This window comes from Danio aesculapii, chromosome 16 (assembly GCF_903798145.1).
Source record: "Danio aesculapii chromosome 16, fDanAes4.1, whole genome shotgun sequence".
Lineage (NCBI taxonomy): Eukaryota > Metazoa > Chordata > Actinopteri > Cypriniformes > Danionidae > Danio > Danio aesculapii.
Window position 1 is genome coordinate 48,873,844 of NC_079450.1, and position 17,579 is coordinate 48,891,422.

The 17,579-nt window shown below is 33.6% G+C and overlaps 1 protein-coding gene across 1 annotated transcript in view; it reads left to right on the top strand.

Annotated features, from left to right (window-relative positions):
• Window positions 1-3,681: 3,681 nt before the first annotated feature.
• foxo6a (forkhead box O6 a) overlaps window positions 3,682-17,579 on the top strand; it is a 49,969-nt gene continuing 36,071 nt past the window's right edge. The window contains exon 1 of the mRNA XM_056475551.1: window positions 3,682-4,243. Coding sequence (XP_056331526.1) covers window positions 3,818-4,243 — 426 coding nt within the window. The 5' untranslated portion in view covers window positions 3,682-3,817. The remainder of the gene's footprint in view (window positions 4,244-17,579) is intronic.

Here is a 17,579-nt window from a genome sequence, read left to right on the forward strand (position 1 = left end):
AAAAAAAAAGTAGGCTCACTTGATCTGTTAGATATTTAGTAAATACAGATCAGGGAATATATACATTTTTATTCATAGAATATATTCCTCAAGGCTGTCCTCTGTTCCTTATAGCAAACTCAACTGTCATGACAGTGCAAAGAAAACAATGGTTTACATTTCATCTGTTTATCCACAATTGGGGATCCTTGATGGTAATTATGTTGTCCTTAAAGGAACACTCTTCTATTTATTTCTGAAAATGAGTTAAATAGTTGAGCTTTATTATTTTTTAATTCATTCTGCCAATCTCCGGGTTTGGCAGGAGAATTTTTAGCTTAGCTTAGCATAAGTCATTGAATCATAGTAGACCATCTCGTTCAAAACTGGCCAAAGAGTTTCAATAGTTTTTTCGGCACTGTAAAAAATGGTGGGTTCCACATTGCTCAACAGGCTCATTCTGAAAACGAACTGCTATAAACATTACTGGTGAGCTACAAATCCATCCCAGGAGGTGCGTTTTTGTGGACGCTGTGTGCGCTTTTTGTGATCTCAAATTTCTTTTGCTAGTGCCATTCGCGCCTGCTGTTCTCACATAAATCCACCAGAGGCCGCTGTCGACAGACTGATTGAATGACTGACTGACATACCCATCTTCCCTAAACCCAACCAATAATGTTTTCAAAAGCACCGATTGACCCAGCCACCCACTACCCTAAACCCAACCGACAGTTTTCAAAGCAATCCAGAAAAAGAAAAGCCCTCGCCTGATTTTACCACGTTTTCTGATTTCACCACATTCTCACACTGTTATTTACTTGCTTAATTATATATATATATATTTTTTTGCTTTTATTTTATTCTTACCTGCTTTCTGGAACCATTCTTTACCAGGTTCAAACCCCTTTATGGTAGTGAGCTCCTCGCTGCATGTCAAGTCCGCCAACGTACATCAACTAAAAATAGTACATATAAAAATAGTACATATATTTGTTTATAAATTTGACTGCTGGATTACTCCATGATGGATATTTTATTCTGTAATATTTACATAACATCACATTATTATAATAATATTATATTGATTGTATACTAAATAATATTTAATAATGTTAAAATTGTATTTGTTTAACTCACCATACAAAATATAATAGAAAACAATGTTATATATAGTTTATAGGTATAATTTATACTTCTAGATATTTATTGGGGAACCCCAGATTTCCTGGGGCCCTAAGCAGCGGCTTACCTCACTTATTGGTTAAATATATACTGTATATACTGTAATTCATGCAGACACCAAAATCATAATCTCTCTCTTTCTCTTTCAATTCGAATTCAAATAAAAAAATAGTTCTTTTGGCATGACAAATGCTTCAAATGTGTTGCAGTTATGTAAAGATAAAAGATATATAAAATAATACATAATAAACTCTATCTCCATCTCAATTGAATTCAGTTCAATAATTAATTTATTGGCATGATAAATAACAAATGTTTTGCCAAAGCATTATTAAAGTTTATATTATACATATACAGTTGAAGTCAGAATTATGAATTAATTCTCCCCTGAATTGTTAGCCCCCCTGTTTATTTTTATCCCCAATTTCTGTTTAACAGAGAGATTTTTTTCTGACACATTTCTAAACAAATGGTTTTAATATCCCATCTCTAATAACTGATTTATTTTATCTTTGCCATGATGACAGTGAATAATATTTGACAACATATTTTTAAGACACTTCCATACAGCTTAAAGTGACATTTAAAGGCTCAACTAGGCAGGTTAGGGTAGTTAGGCAAGTTATTGTATAATGATGGTTTGTTCTGTAGACTATCGAAAATATTATATAGCTTAAAGGGGCTAATAATTTTAACCTTAAATGTTTTTTTTTTTTTTAATTAAAAACTGCTTTTATTCTAGCCAAAATAAAACAAATAAGACTTTCTCCAGAAGAAAAAATATTATCAGACATACTGTGAAAACTTCCTTGCTCTGTTGAACATAATTTGGGAAATATTTAAAAAAGAAAAAAAGAATTCAAAGGGGGCGGGGGGGGGGGGGGGGGGGGGGGGCTAATAATTCTGACTTCAACTGTATATTTAAAAGAACATAGTAAACACAGTAAATAGTAGTAGTAGTAAAAAAATGAATAATTTAAAATGTAATGATAATTATATAAAAATACAAATTAAATTAATGATGAGAATAAAATACATGTTTTTACATTTAGGTGAGCTGTTCCTTTTAGCACCTCTGTTTGACTAACAATTTCTTGATACCAATAATAAATAATGCACAAAAGTAACACAGGGGCGATGTCTTTGTATTGCCTGAATATGTTTATTTTATGTTGTTTTATGATGAATATTTAGAGCAAAAAATTACACAAATCTGGATTTGCACAGTTTAAACAGCATTCTGACGTTTACTTCTGTTTGTTTTGTTTGTTGTTTGCTTTTTTCTAAATCTATGATATACAAAAAAAAAACAATAGTCGATACACAGATAAAAGAATCCTCAGTCAAATCTTCTGCACTCAGTTTCTATTACAAATGTCAGTGTAGTCCTATGGAATTAACTGTCATTTTAAATATTTAATCATAATTTTTCATATCTATATTAATATTCACACAGAGTAAAAAATATTAGGCACACTTGATCTGTTAGATATTTCAATAAATACAAATCAGGGAATAAATACATTTTTTATTCATAGAATATATACATTTTTGTCTGTTACACTGACAGAATTCCTCTCATATTCTGACATTTTCACCTTGTATATGTACTATATACACTCACCGGCCACTTTATTAGGGTACACCTGTCTAACTGCTCGTTATGCGAATTTCTAATCAGTCAATAACTTGGCAGCAGCTCAATGCATTTAGGCATGTAGCCATGGTCAAGACGATCTGCTGCAGTACAAACCGAGCATCAGAATGGGGAAGAAAGGTGATTTAAGTGACTTTGAACGTGGCATGGTTGTTGGTGCCAGACGGGCTGGTCTGAGTATATCAGAAACTGCTGATCTACTGGGATTTTCATGCACAACCCTCAGTAGGGTTTACAGAGAATGATCCAAAAAAAGAAAATATCCTAGTGAGCGGCAGTTCTGTGGGCGCAAATGCCTTGTTGATGCCAGAGGTCAGAGGAGAATGGCCAGACTGGTTCGAGCTAATAGAAGACAACAGTAACTCTAATAACCACTCGTTACAGCCGAGGAATGCAGAAGAGCATCACTGAATGCACAACACCTTGAAATAATTTAAATAATTTAAAATATAATATTAGTTAAATAACAATACAAATTAAATTAATGGCAAGAAAAAAATACGTTTTTACATTTAGGTGAACTGTTCGTTTAAGCACCTTTTTTTGACTAACAATTTCTTGATATCAATAATAAATAATGCTTTAAACTACCACAGGAGATGGTAGTTTAAATATGGGACATATTTCCCGACGTTCATTGTGAAGTTTTTAGTTCTCATTGAGCGGAACTACAGTATAAAGCTTTTGTCATCTGTTGCTGCTCCAGTTCTGCTTGCGTGTAATAACCGGCACTAGGAGTATGGTGATGAGGAGGAGGAGGATGCTGTGGTCAGAGTGAGTTAAAACCGGGATGGAAATTGAAGATGAGCCGCTGTCTGAACACATGCATCCCATTATTCCTGCAAAAGCAAGACTCACTTCAACATGATGCGCGCTCATTTACAGCATCCTCCTCTCTCCCGCCCTGTATAGGCTAAGGTGGACTCGTTGAGGCGTTTCTCAGAATATACTTGATCACCTGACGACATCTACCTGCCATCGGTTTATTAAGCACAGAAGATGATGATAGAGGAGGATGAAGCAGAGGCTCATCAGGTGGATATGGAGTCGGATTTGGGCAGCGCGGCTCGCTCCTGCAGCTGGACGAATGACTTCTCGTGTGATGTCGTGAACGCGGATCTGTCGCTCAATCTCTCCATTTTCCAAGTGGATTCGGATCGTGCTCCTTCGCCGTCGTGCAGGAGGAGGATGATGGTGCTGGATGCCGGGGGATTTCACGACTTGACCGGAGCCGCGCTGCGCAAAACCAAGGCGTCCTCCCGGCGGAACGCGTGGGGGAACCAGTCGTACGCGGAGCTCATCACCCGGGCCATCGAGAGCACACCCGACAAAAGGCTCACCCTGTCTCAGATCTACGACTGGATGGTCCGATATGTGCCCTATTTCAAAGATAAAGGAGACAGCAACAGCTCTGCCGGATGGAAGGTATTGCTTATCGTGATGTATGATACATGCATGCATTCAAGCACAATTCACGTATGTTGAACAAGTGACACTTGCTTGCGGTTTGCTCTAAAAAAAATCATAGCCACATTAATTATTTGTTATAACATTATTTGAAATGTAGAATACAGGTGTTTGACAATTCTGTATGTTTATACAATGTGCGTAAATTACGCTAAAATTAATATTCAGGGCGCTCAATATTGAGTCAATCAGAAAGTGTTGTACATATCAGTTTGTTCCCTCACGTGGAGTATAGTTTTGGACTTTTTAATCTTTAGAGCCTTGATTTATTTAATTTTTCTTATTATAAAAATCCAGCATTGATATTTTATACAGGTGGGAAACCAAGCATGCATACAGAATATGAACAATTATGATTAATATTAGTGTATCTATAGAACCATTTTTTTAAGTGGTTGATTTTGATGGAGGTATTTAGGAGGGAATCCCACTCATATTGTAATCAGACCTGCTCTAAAATATGTGTCTAGTTCCAATAGTCTGCAATCAGTTTGATTCATTCCAAGCACTTGATTCATTGTGGCACTTTTGCAATTTCCTTTGTTTGCCAGTTTGAACCTCACACACCACTTTATTAGTGATGCACAGTTAATGCGCACACAACATTATTAATGCACAGTTACATGAGCCTGACTTTAATAACAGACAGAAAGATTGTTAATCACTTCAACCAAGACTGAAAATAAAATGATTCATTGAATTTACAATTTTTTAGCTAAATGTCCGTAAACAATTTATATTTGCTGAATTTAAACAAATAAATTGAGTTGAATGCTACTAAATTTAATTTGCTTGTTTAAATTCAGCCTAAATCATTTTTTTGCAACCACTTACCTTAAAAAAAGACTTAGTAAATTCAATTAATAATTATTTTTTCAGTGTATAAATCATCCATTTATTTTGTATTTGGACTAAACGACTGGTTTTGAACACCCAGTTAGACTAGAAATGACCTTACAGGATGCCTCAAAGTTGTGAACTTGAGCTAATTCCTGTGTATTGTCCCCAATCTGGCATAATTAAGAAATATTTGTAGGTAAAAGGCATACAGAATGGTGTTTGTCTTGTGTAATATATGATGAATAATTATTAGTGATGCACAGTTAATGCACACACAGCATTATTAATGCACAGTTACATGAGCCTGACTTTAATAACAGACAGAGAGATTGTTAATCACTTCAACCAAGACTGAAAATAAAATGATTCATTGAATTTACAATTTTTTAGCTAAATGTCCGTAAACAATTTATATTTGCTGAATTTAAACAAATAAATTGAGTTGAATGCTACTAAATTTAATTTGCTTGTTTAAATTCAGCCTAAATACATTTTTTGCAACCACTTACCTTAAAAAAGACTTAGAAAATTCAATGAATAATTATTTTTTCAGTGTATAAATCGTCCATTTATTTTGTATTTGGAGGAAACGACATTCAGTTAGACTAGAAATTACCATGCAGGATGCCTCAAAGTTGTAAACTTGAGCTAATTCATGTGCTTTGTCTCCAATCTGGGATAATTAAGTAATATTTGTAGGTAAGAAGCATAATCCTGTTTGTGCTGCTCAATATATCATGAATAATTATTAATGAACACTGAAACAAAATTATTCATTGAATTTACGATTTTTTTGGTCGTAAACTATTTATACATGCTGAATTTAAACAAATACATTAAGTTGAATGCTACTAAATTTGATTTGCTTGCTAAAATTCAGCATAAATAAATCATTTGCAACCACTTGCCTTAGAAATTTTTTTGGTAAATTCAACTAATATTTTTTTCACGTATAAATCATTGATTATTTAGTATTTGGAGGAAATGACCAAAGTCTGTATTTGAACATTCAGACTGGAAATGAGCTTACAGGATGCCTTAACAAAGTTGTGAACTTGAGCTAATGCATGTACATTGTCCCCAATCTGGGACAATTAAGAAATATTTGTAGGTAAGAGGCATACATAATGGTGTTTGTCTTGTGTAATATATCATGAATAATTATTAGTGATGCACAGTTAATGCACACACATTATTAATGCACAGTTACATGAGGCTCACTTTAACAACAGACAGAGAGATTATTATTCACTTCACCTACACTGAATTTTTTTTATTGGATTTACTAAAAAATGTTAAGGTAAGTGGTCGCAAACAATTTATATAAGCTGAATTTAAACAATCAAGTTAAGTTGAGTGTTACAAATTTTGAATTGCTTGTTTAAATTCAGCCTAAATAAATTATTTGCAACTACTTACCTTAAAAAAACTTCAATTAATTCAATGAATAATAATTTTTTCGGTGTATAAATCTGGTTTTTATGACTGGTTTTGAACATTCAGTTAGACTTGAAATGATCTTACAGGATGCCTCAAGTTGTGAACTTGAGCTAATTCCTGTGTATTGTCCCCAATCTGGGATAATTAAGAAATCTTTGTAGGTAAAAGGCATACAGAATGGTGTTTGTCTTGCTCAGTATACCATGCATCAGTAACCACTTGAAAAATAAAAGGCTAAGGGTGTGTTCACAGTTATTTAAAACTAACTCTGCTCGCTCTGTTGGTGTGGTTCATTTGAATCATTAAGTGTGAACACTGCCACCTGAACCTGAACCAAACAAGCAGAGTCTCACTTCCAATTAAACTCCGGCGCAGAAAGAAATATCTCTACAGTTTATTTATTCATGTAGACCAATGGTCTCAAACTCAATTACTGGGGGGCCAAAGCTCTGCAGATTTTAGCTCCAACCACCTCCAACTCACACCTGCTTAACAGTCTCTAGTAACTGTGCATGTAACTTGAACACCTTGATTATTTAGATCAGCTGTGTTTGATTAGGGTTGGAGCAAAACTGTGCAGAGCTGCAGCCCTCCAGGAATTTGAGACCCATGATGTTGATGTTCGTTAAGTTCTGTCAGAATATAAATCATGCATGGCATTTTTGTTATGTCTCTTTAGGATAGGCAGTCAGAAATGACAGTAGTTCTGAGAAGGTACAGAACTCTTTGAGTTTAAACTGAATTGGATTGATTTTGAACTGCTATAAATGAATGAGTATGAGGATGAATATAAGTAGTATGAGTCTTCCGTGTTGTCATAATCACATGACTTAAACTGCTTGACTCCCATTCATAAATTCTCTCATGTGGCCTTATGGATTTCATTAGGGAAGACTTGTTTATTTTTTTTGTGCAACCCTTTTTCCACTATTTCAACATGTCTGTAACAGACACGTTTTGATGAGTAATATATATATATATATATATATATATATATATATATATATATATATATATATATATATATATATATATATATATATATATATATATATATATATATAGTAAACAGTATACACTCACCGCGGCCACTTTATTAGGTACACCTGCCCAAGTATTAAATTATTAAATTAAATTATTAAAGTAAATTTCTAATTAGCCAATCACATGGCAGCAACTCAATGGATTTAGGCATGTAGACATGGTCAAGACGATCTGCTGCAGTTCAAACCGAGCATCAGAATGGGGAAGAAAGGTGATTTAAGTGACTTTGAATGTGGCATGGTTGTTGGTGCCAGACGGGCTGTCTGAGTATTTCAGAAACTGCTGATCTACTGGGATTTTCATGCACAACCATCTCTAGAGTTTACAGAGAATGGTCTGAAAGAGAGAAAATATCCAGTGAGCGGCAATTCTGTGGGCGCAAATGCCTTGTTAATGCAAGAGGTCAGAGGAGAATGGCCAGACTGGTTCGAGCTAATGGAAAGGCAACAGTAACTCAAATAATTATTTGTCACAACCGAGGTATGCAGAAGAGCATCTCTGAACACGCAAGACATTCAACCTTGAGGCAGATGGGCTACAGCAGCAAAAGACTACATTGGGTGCCACTCCTATTGACTAAGAACAGGAAACTGAGGCTACAGTTCGCACAGGCTCATCAAAATTGCACTATAGAAGATTGGATTTCTGCTGCAACATTTGGATGGTAGAGGAAGAATTTGGCATCAACAACATCATAAGCATTGATCCAAGATAACGCGCCATGTCATAAAGGACTAGTTTCTTGAACATGACAATGGGTTCACTGTACTCAAATACTCATGTACTCATCTAATAGAGCACCTTTGGGATGTGGTGGAACAGGAGATTGGCATCATGGATGTGCAGCCGACAAATCTGATGCTATCGTGTCAATATGGACCAAAATCTCTGAGGAATATTTTCAGTTCCTTGTTGAATCTACGCCACAAAGAATTTAGGCAGTTCTGAAGGCAGAAGGGGGTCCAACTTAGTACTAGTAAAGTGTACCTAATAAAGTGGCCAGTGGGTGTATATTCAATGATCAGTCAATGCACTGAAGTCCTTGGTAGTATTTAGAAGAGTTTTTGTGCATTTGTATCTTTAGTGTTGACCCTTTTTGTAATTTTTTCCTTCTTTTCATTTTAAAATGATTTCCGAACAGATGACAGCAATGTTATAAAATGATCCCCAGTCGTAAGAATCAGAGAAAAATGACAAAATGTTGTCACTTTGTAAAGAAACACTGTGTGCTTGTGCACATATTCTGCCATCCAAAGGTAAAGTGACAAAATTGAGTCAAAGTGAAGGTCTAAAGTGTGTGTTGTGGCATCAATTCTGTCATGGGACTAAGTCTCCTGGTTCAATTTTGTCCTGTTTCAGAGACAAATAATATCACTAATCTGCATGTTTAACTGGCTGGTGTAAAAACTATAGAGGCATTTTTTCCTCAGCTTTAGTGTTTGCGTAGCTACTGCACTTTGCCTTTGTATAGCAGTATAGTCCTGTAGTTCACCATTGTTGTAATGGTTGTCAAATGCTCAGACTCTACACACAATATACACAGATATCACATCACAAACTATTTACACATGGATTATAATATAATTTTCACAAACTATTATCATAAACAACCAAACACATACAAAGCTTTTCATTTTGAGTTGGGAAATGGTGTTGTGTAGCTGGCCTCTTAAAGGGACAGCTCACCCAAAACTGAAAATTCCTTTATTTTTCACTCATCTTCCACTTGTTACAAACCTGTTTGATTTTCTTTCTTCTGCTGAATACAAAAAAAGATTTTTAAAGACTTTTGAAGAGCAGCAGCAGTCATTGACTTCCATAGTATTTGTTTTTCCTTCTATAGAGGTCAACAGCTATTGATTTTCAACATTCTTCAGATTATTTCGTTTTGTGTTCAGAAAAAGAAAGACATCCATAATAGTTTAGAACTACTTAAGTGCGAGTAAATGACGAGGAAATTTTCATTGCTGGGTGAACTATATAACAAGGGGGTGGGACCCAATTTCTGACCAAAATCTGCACACATAATTATGCAAATATTACATGACAAAAGGGTTGAATAGTAAAAGGCATTTATATCCATGTAGAAATCTGATATATGCAAATATATGCAAATTACTTAGTTCATATTAGAACTTCACATATATAAATTTTGTCAAATATGCAACATATATTTCAAAATATTGACAAATGGCTGTTTACATATCTTTTTCAACCATTAGAATTACTTATTCAGTGCTCAGCATATATAAGTACACCCCTCACGAATCTATCATTTAAATTCATATTTTTAATAGGAAGCTATACAATAATTTGTTGCATATGTATGCGTATACATTAGATCAGTCAGTACTGAAGCCAAATCTGGAGCTTATCTAACAAAATAACTTATGATAACGGTCCAAAACTAGTACACCCAAATTTATATGTTATAGAAAAATATTAAATACAAATTTTAAAAAGAGGACAAATTAAGAGAAGCAAAAAATGTGTAGGTTGAAATTAATTTTTTCAATATTTTGCTTGAATTTAATTGTATTATCTTTCAATTTCTAAATATGTTTGGTGACTAAAATATCATCTTAATAAATATATCTGTTTATTAAATCTGTTTTGTTTAAATGCACCAACATACATTGCCTATTTTCACTGAGAAATGGTGTGTAGTCATTTATGCAGAGCACTGTATCTTCAAATATGTTAAATATAATTATATATATGTTAGTAAATGTTCAATTTAACACATATTTACAGTCATTTAGCAGACACTTTTGTCCAATGTGACTTACAATTGAGGAGGCATTCAGCGATTCAACAAGAAGAGGCAACACACACAGGAAGTGCTAATTATGTGAAGGAACTGTTAGTGCTCAGAGAATTTTGTGCTGGATTAAGGAGGGGAGTATTTCTATGGGTGGTTTGTCAAGCCCATTCACCTGTGTGAAGCACATTTCATAATGCTTTTTTTTTTGTTTTTGTTTTTTTAAATATGGAGAAAGAAAGTGTCTGGTATGAATGTGCTTGCTATCTATCTATCTATCTATCTATCTATCTATCTATCTATCTATCTATCTATCTATCTATCTATCTATCTATCTATCTATCTATCTATCTATCTATCTATCTATCTATCTATCTATCTATCTATCTATCTATCTATCTATCTATCTATCTATCTATCTATCTATCTATCTATCTATCTATCTATCTATCTATCTATCTATCTATCTATCTATCTATCTATCTATCTATCTATCTATCTATCTATCTATCTATCTATCTATCTATCTATCTATCTATCTATCTATCTATCTATCTATCTATCTATCTATCTATCTATCTATCTATCTATCTATCTATCTATCTATCTATCTATCTATCTATCTATCTATCTATCTATCTATCTATCTATCTATCTATCTATCTATCTATCTATCTATCTATCTATCTATCTATCTATCTATCTATCTATCTATCTATCTATCTATCTATCTATCTATCTATCTATCTATCTATCTAATCTTATCTTATCTTATCTTATCTATCTAAAAATGGCCATTTTTGCAACGTTTCAAAATATATGTTGCACTTGAAATATATTTCGTATTTCATATGTAAAATTTCCAGCCTGATTTCACAAGGAAACATAAGTATTTTACTTTATGTTAGTTTAGTGGCTAATTCGTACAAATTCCTACGATTTTAAAAAGAAGGTGTGACACCAAACTCCACCCCTAAACCAAACCGTCATTGGTGGATGAGCAAATCATACTAATTGTACGAATGAGATCATACTAATTCAAACGAATTAGCCACTTAATCAAAAAGTTACGAATTGCAGTGGGATTGTGTTGGATAGATAGATAGATAGATAGATAGATAGATAGATAGATAGATAGATAGATAGATAGATAGATAGATAGATAGATAGATAGATAGATAGATAGATAGATAGATAGATAGATAGATAGATAGATAGATAGATAGATAGATAGATAGATAGATAGATAGATTTATCTTTGCCATGATGACAGTAAATAATATTAGACTAGATATTTTTCAAGACACTTCTATACAGCTTAAAGTGACATTTAAAGGCTTAACTAGGTTAATTAGGTTAACTAGGTAGGTTAGGGTAATTAGTTATTGTATAATGATGGTTTATTTTGTAGACAATCGAAAATAAAAAATTGCTTAAAGGGGCTAATAATTTTGACCTTTAAACTGCTTTTATTTTAGCCGAAATAAAACAAATAAGTCTTTTTCCGGAAGAAAAAATATTATCAGACATACTGTGAAAATTCCCTTGCTTTGTTAAACATCATTTAGGAAAAAAGACATAATTTAAGAAAAAAAAAAATCAGCGGGGGGCTAATAATTCTGACTTCAACTGTATGTTATTTGCATGTATTTCTATGTATCAGATTTCGATGTGGATATGGAATAACCGCTGAACATTTTACAAAGGCACACTGTGCATGCCATTACAGCATGAAAACTGTGGCTTTCCACTTGAACTGTATTAGAAGAAGACAGATTGACTAAAGTATCCTCACAATGGACCCTCAGTCTGCTCAGCCCTAATCGTTCAGGCTGAATGTAAGCCCATGTCATTTAAATAAGCAAAGTTGTGTCCCCTAAATCCCAAGGGAGACTTATTAACAGCCTTCTTCTGACTGCCCATTATACCTACATCTCTGAAAAACCTGTTGAGACGCGTCCTGACCCATGTTTTTGTGTCTGTCTTAGCTTTGCCCTGAGTAATCTACTACTACTAACAAAGCCTTATTACTAGGACACGATACCAGTACCAACATGTAAGCATTGCCTTAAAACAGATTAGCTAATTTGCTTGTAACACATAGCAAGACATCCTAGAAACCATATACTGTAGCTATATTCATATATACAGTTATGACGATATCATTAGCCCTAGTTTGAACTTTTTGTTTACTTTTATAAACATTTCGATGTTGTTTAACAAGATCTTTAACAAGAGCATATTTTTTAAACATATTAGATTTATTAATTATTCCTTTATTTTGCCATGATGACAGTACATACTATTTTACGAATTATTTTTGCAAGGTATTAGTATTCTATTATAATACAATGTAAAGGCTTAATTAGGTTACTTAGATAAACTTAGATAAAAGTTGTTTTCTCGTCCGTTGTGCACATTAGAGGTTTGTGTTACATGTTACTTTATTTTAAAAAGGTGAGAAACCCATTGCCTTGAAAACGAAATGTCTTACTTTACTTAAAAAAACAAGCAAATGTTAAATTGATTTAACTTATTTTTTAGAATTATTCACATAGTTCATTACACTGTAAAAAGTGAGTAAACCAAATTGCCTGAAAAGCAACAAGTTGACTTTATAAAGATAATGTAAGTAAACCTATTGTAACTTGTAACTGTTAAATTGACTTAATTTTTTTAATAATGGTAATTGTACTCAAACTAATCTCTTTTTCCAATACACCTATATACAGTTAAAGTCAGAATTATTAGCCCCCCTGAATTATTAGCCCCCCTGTTTATTTTTTCCCCAATTTCTGTTTAACGGAGAGATTTTTTTCAACACATTTCTAAACATAATAGTTTTAATAACTCATTTCTGATAACTGATTTATTTTATCTTTGCCATGATGACAGTAAATAATATTTTCATATTATTAAATATAATACTAGATATTTTTTAAGACACTTCTATACAGCTTAAAGTGACATTTAAATGCTTAACTATTAACTTACTATTAACTTTAACTATTAACTTTAAAGGCTTAACTAACTTAATTAGGTTAACTAGGCAGGTTAGGGTAATTAGGCAAGTTATTGTATAACGACGGTTTGTTCTGTAGACTATCAAAAAATATTTCTTAAAAAGGCTAATAATTTTGACCTTAAAATGGCTTTAAAAATTTTTAAAACTGCTTTTATTCTAGCTGAAATAAAACAAATAAGACTTTCTGCAGAAGAGGAAATATTATCAGACATACTGTGTATTATTTAAAAAGTAATATTTAAAAAAGAGGGGGCTAATAATTCTGACTTCAACTGTATATATATATATATATATATATATATATATATATATATATATATATATATATATATATATATATATATATATATATATATATATATATAATTTTTTTTCTGCTTTTCTATGTCTAGCAAAAAGATCTGCTCTTCCAGACTTGAGTGTGTCTTCTGAATTCAATACAGGCTTTAATTATACATTTTATAGACTTAATGAAGCACCGAATATGTAATATTTACAGTATACAGTATATTTACTGTAATAATTACAGTAATTATTTGAAAACAGACGTGCTAAAATAGTCTGACACTGTACAAAGACATTAGTTGGTTTAAAAAAAAGTGAGTACAATTAGAATAACTATAAAAATTAAGTCAACTTAACAGTTCCAAGTTACAATGGGTTTACTTACATTCCTTTTGTAAAGTCAACTTGTTGCTTTTAAGTCAATTGGTTTTCTCGCTTTAAGTAACTTTTTACAGTGTATCTAGATGTTTTAAGGCAACGGGTTTACTCACTTTTTAAGTAAAGTCAATTAATCGTTGTAAAAGCAATAGGTTTACTAACCTATTTTAAGTAAAGTCAACAAATAATCTTTTACAGTGTGTGTTACCAGGCGTCACGGTGGCGCAATGGGTAGCACCATCGCTGTTGGCATTTGGAGTTTGTACTCCAAATACTCCACGTTGGCATTGTGGAGTTCTACCTATGTTGCAAATGGGTTTTCTACTGGTGCTCTGGTTTGCCCCACAGTCCAAAGACATGCAGTATAGGTGAATTGGGTTAGCTAAATTGTCCGTAGTGTATGTGTGTGAATAAGTGTGTATGGGTGTTTCCCAGGTTGCAGCTGGAAGGGCGTCCGCTGCGTAAAACATATGCTGGATAAGTTGGCGGTTCATTCCGCGGTGGCGATCCCAGATTAATAAAGGGACTAAGCCAAAAAGAAATGTAATGAATGAATGAGTGTGTGTTCCTCAAAAACATTAATACATTTTTCACATGTTTTACCTAAATAAAGACATTTTGACCTACCAGACGAAGGATGTTAAATATTCAAAATCTCTTATAAAATATTCCAAATCTCTGAACAAATTCTGTACAACAATCTTAAACTTTATCATCTTATCAATCTGTGACGAAGTGTTTATCTAATCTATTAATGAATATTGGGATATCTTCATCTAAATGATCGCCTACTAATTAAAATAAAGGATTCTCACCCTGTTATTTTATTCATTATTGTTTTTAAAATCCCTCCTATGTGCATTTTATCGACAAATGCTTATCTATCATTAAAAGAGTGTCATGTTAAAAAGTGTGTGTGTGTCAGTGTGATGGCTGGTAATGTGCTGCCAGGGTATTGCGCGGCAGGTCAGTGCGGGTGCCAGCCAGTCAGTCAGACTGTAATGTGAAGTGACTCGAGTGTTATTTATAACATGTCTTTAAGGTCTTTAATGGCGCAAGGCAGCGGGGCAAAGAATCAGGAGCCAACGAGAGAGGGAAAGTCGACAGCCAGTGAAATAAAGCAAACAGGTTCACACTTTCTACATAAAAATACAAAAAGAACTAAAGTAGATATCGTCTGATATTAATTTGATATGTAATATAGATATGTGGAGTGGATATTGCAGCAGTGTCTTAAAGGATTTCTTAATGTTCTTGTGCGTAAATTCATTCATTTATTAGTCACTTATTTATCAGGGGGTTGCCACAGTGGAATGAACCACCAACTATTTCAGCAAATGTTTTAAGCAGCCCTTCCAGCCACAATCCAGTACTGGGAAACACCAACACAATCTCGTGGCAATTCGTAACTTTTTAATTTAGCGGCTAATTCGAATGAGTTCGTACAATCTAATTAGTACAATTTAGTACGATTTGCTCATCCCCAAATGACGGTTGGGTTTAGAGGTGGCGTTTGGTCCCACGTCTAGTTTTTAAAGTCGTACAATTTCGTACGACTGAACTTAGCCACTAAACTGACAAAACGTAAAATACGTTTTCTCATGAGATCAGGCTGGAAACACCCATACACTCTCGCATTCACACACACACTCATACACTACGACCAATTTAGTTCATCCAATTCACTTATACCGCATGTCTTTAGACTGTGGGGGAAACCGGAGCACCTGGATGAAACCAGTGCGAACACAGGGAGAACATGCAAACTCCAAAGGTTTTCATACCATAAAATGCAAGACCCACTCAAACAATAAATCACTTTAAATGATTAAAAAAGTTCATAAAAGTCACTTTTTTAACTTTCCAAGGTTAAAAGTCGTTGGAAGAAAGATCAAGGTCTCATATAATGCAATTCAAAAGCATAAATAAATGAGGAAAAATGAAAAACATAATCACAAAATATGAAAAATGGATTATTACCAGCTATTTTAAACAGTGTATATATGAATCGCAGACGTGTGATAAATTATTATTTATTTATTAGTATTTATTTATTATTACATTTATTTTATGCATTCGTTTTTTATCTAAATTTGACCATTCAGATGGGGGACTTTTATCTTTATCCTCATCTCCCCAGTAATTGCTGTTCTGTTATTAGCTGGAGAAGCCCAAAGGTGAACCTAGAGCTGAAAATAAACACTAATGGCTGGAGTTGAGGAAAATTACAGCATTTAATCAGAGGCAGAATATCTGCTGAGGTTTCACTCACTTATAGGGCTCTATTTTAGCGATCTAAGCTCAAAGTCTGAAGTGCATGGGACAAAAGCATTAAGGCCGAATCCACTTTTGCTATTTTAAGGATGGAAAAATAAATACGGTCTGCGCCCTGGCTCATGGTCTAACAGGGTTGTGCTTATTCTCTTAATGAGTTATGGTTGTGTTTTGAGCATAACATACATTAAGCCATTCCCATTCCCTTTATAAGTCAGTTGCGTCGCACCATGGCGCATTTGCTATTTACATGGTGGTCTTTGTAAGTGGAAAAACTAAACGCTTCATTAGCCAGAAAACAGTTAAAGAGACCATCTGCAGCGCGAGGATAAAGGACAAGCCTCCTCTATTCAGCCTCTTTACTTTTACTCTTTACTTTACTCCTTTACTTTCGTGGAGTAAGGAAACGGTGGAAACTCACTCCACTGAAGACCATCCACTAGCCTACATGTTTAAATATGAAATGTTATATTGTAAGAAATACCGTAATCGTAGTACTCAATCACATACTTTCCCAGTGTCGTGCAGCCCTGTCATAGTTATGAGTAAATAGAATTTCAATGGAAGAAGACTAAAGATCTGACAAAAAAGTATATATATGGATCATTTTAATAGTGTATGCTTGTCTTTGCATCTTATATCCATGTTTTCGAGGTTCTTTATGCTGTGTGCTGTGTTAGTGTGGATGTACACTGTGTTTGTGTGCACTGGTGAGCTCAGTTGGAGACTGAATCCTCAGGGAACGGCTGCTGTTAATAATTCAGACATGGCTTATTATCAAGCAAGTGCAGGTTTCATCTTAATTGCAGCCAGTCTGTTCTGCTCTGCCTCTCTATGAAAGCTTGCATAACTAAATGTTCAGCTCAGCAGACCAGACAGTCGCCAAGTGTTGATCTTAGATAGATAGATAGATAGATAGATAGATAGATAGATAGATAGATAGATAGATAGATAGATATATAGATAGATAGATAGATAGATAGATAGATAGATAGATAGATAGATAGATAGATAGATAGATAGATAGATAGATAGATAGATAGATAGATAGATAGATAGATAGATAGATAGATAGATAGATAGATAGATAGATAGATAGACAGATTCTGATTTTATAGAAGTTACTTTGTTTTGATTCTGAAGGGTTTCGGAGGCAGAATAAAGTAACTTTAAAATGTATTCTGCATTTATTTGATCAAAAATATAAACTTTTATATTGCTAAATACTAGGTAAATGTAGGCCTCGT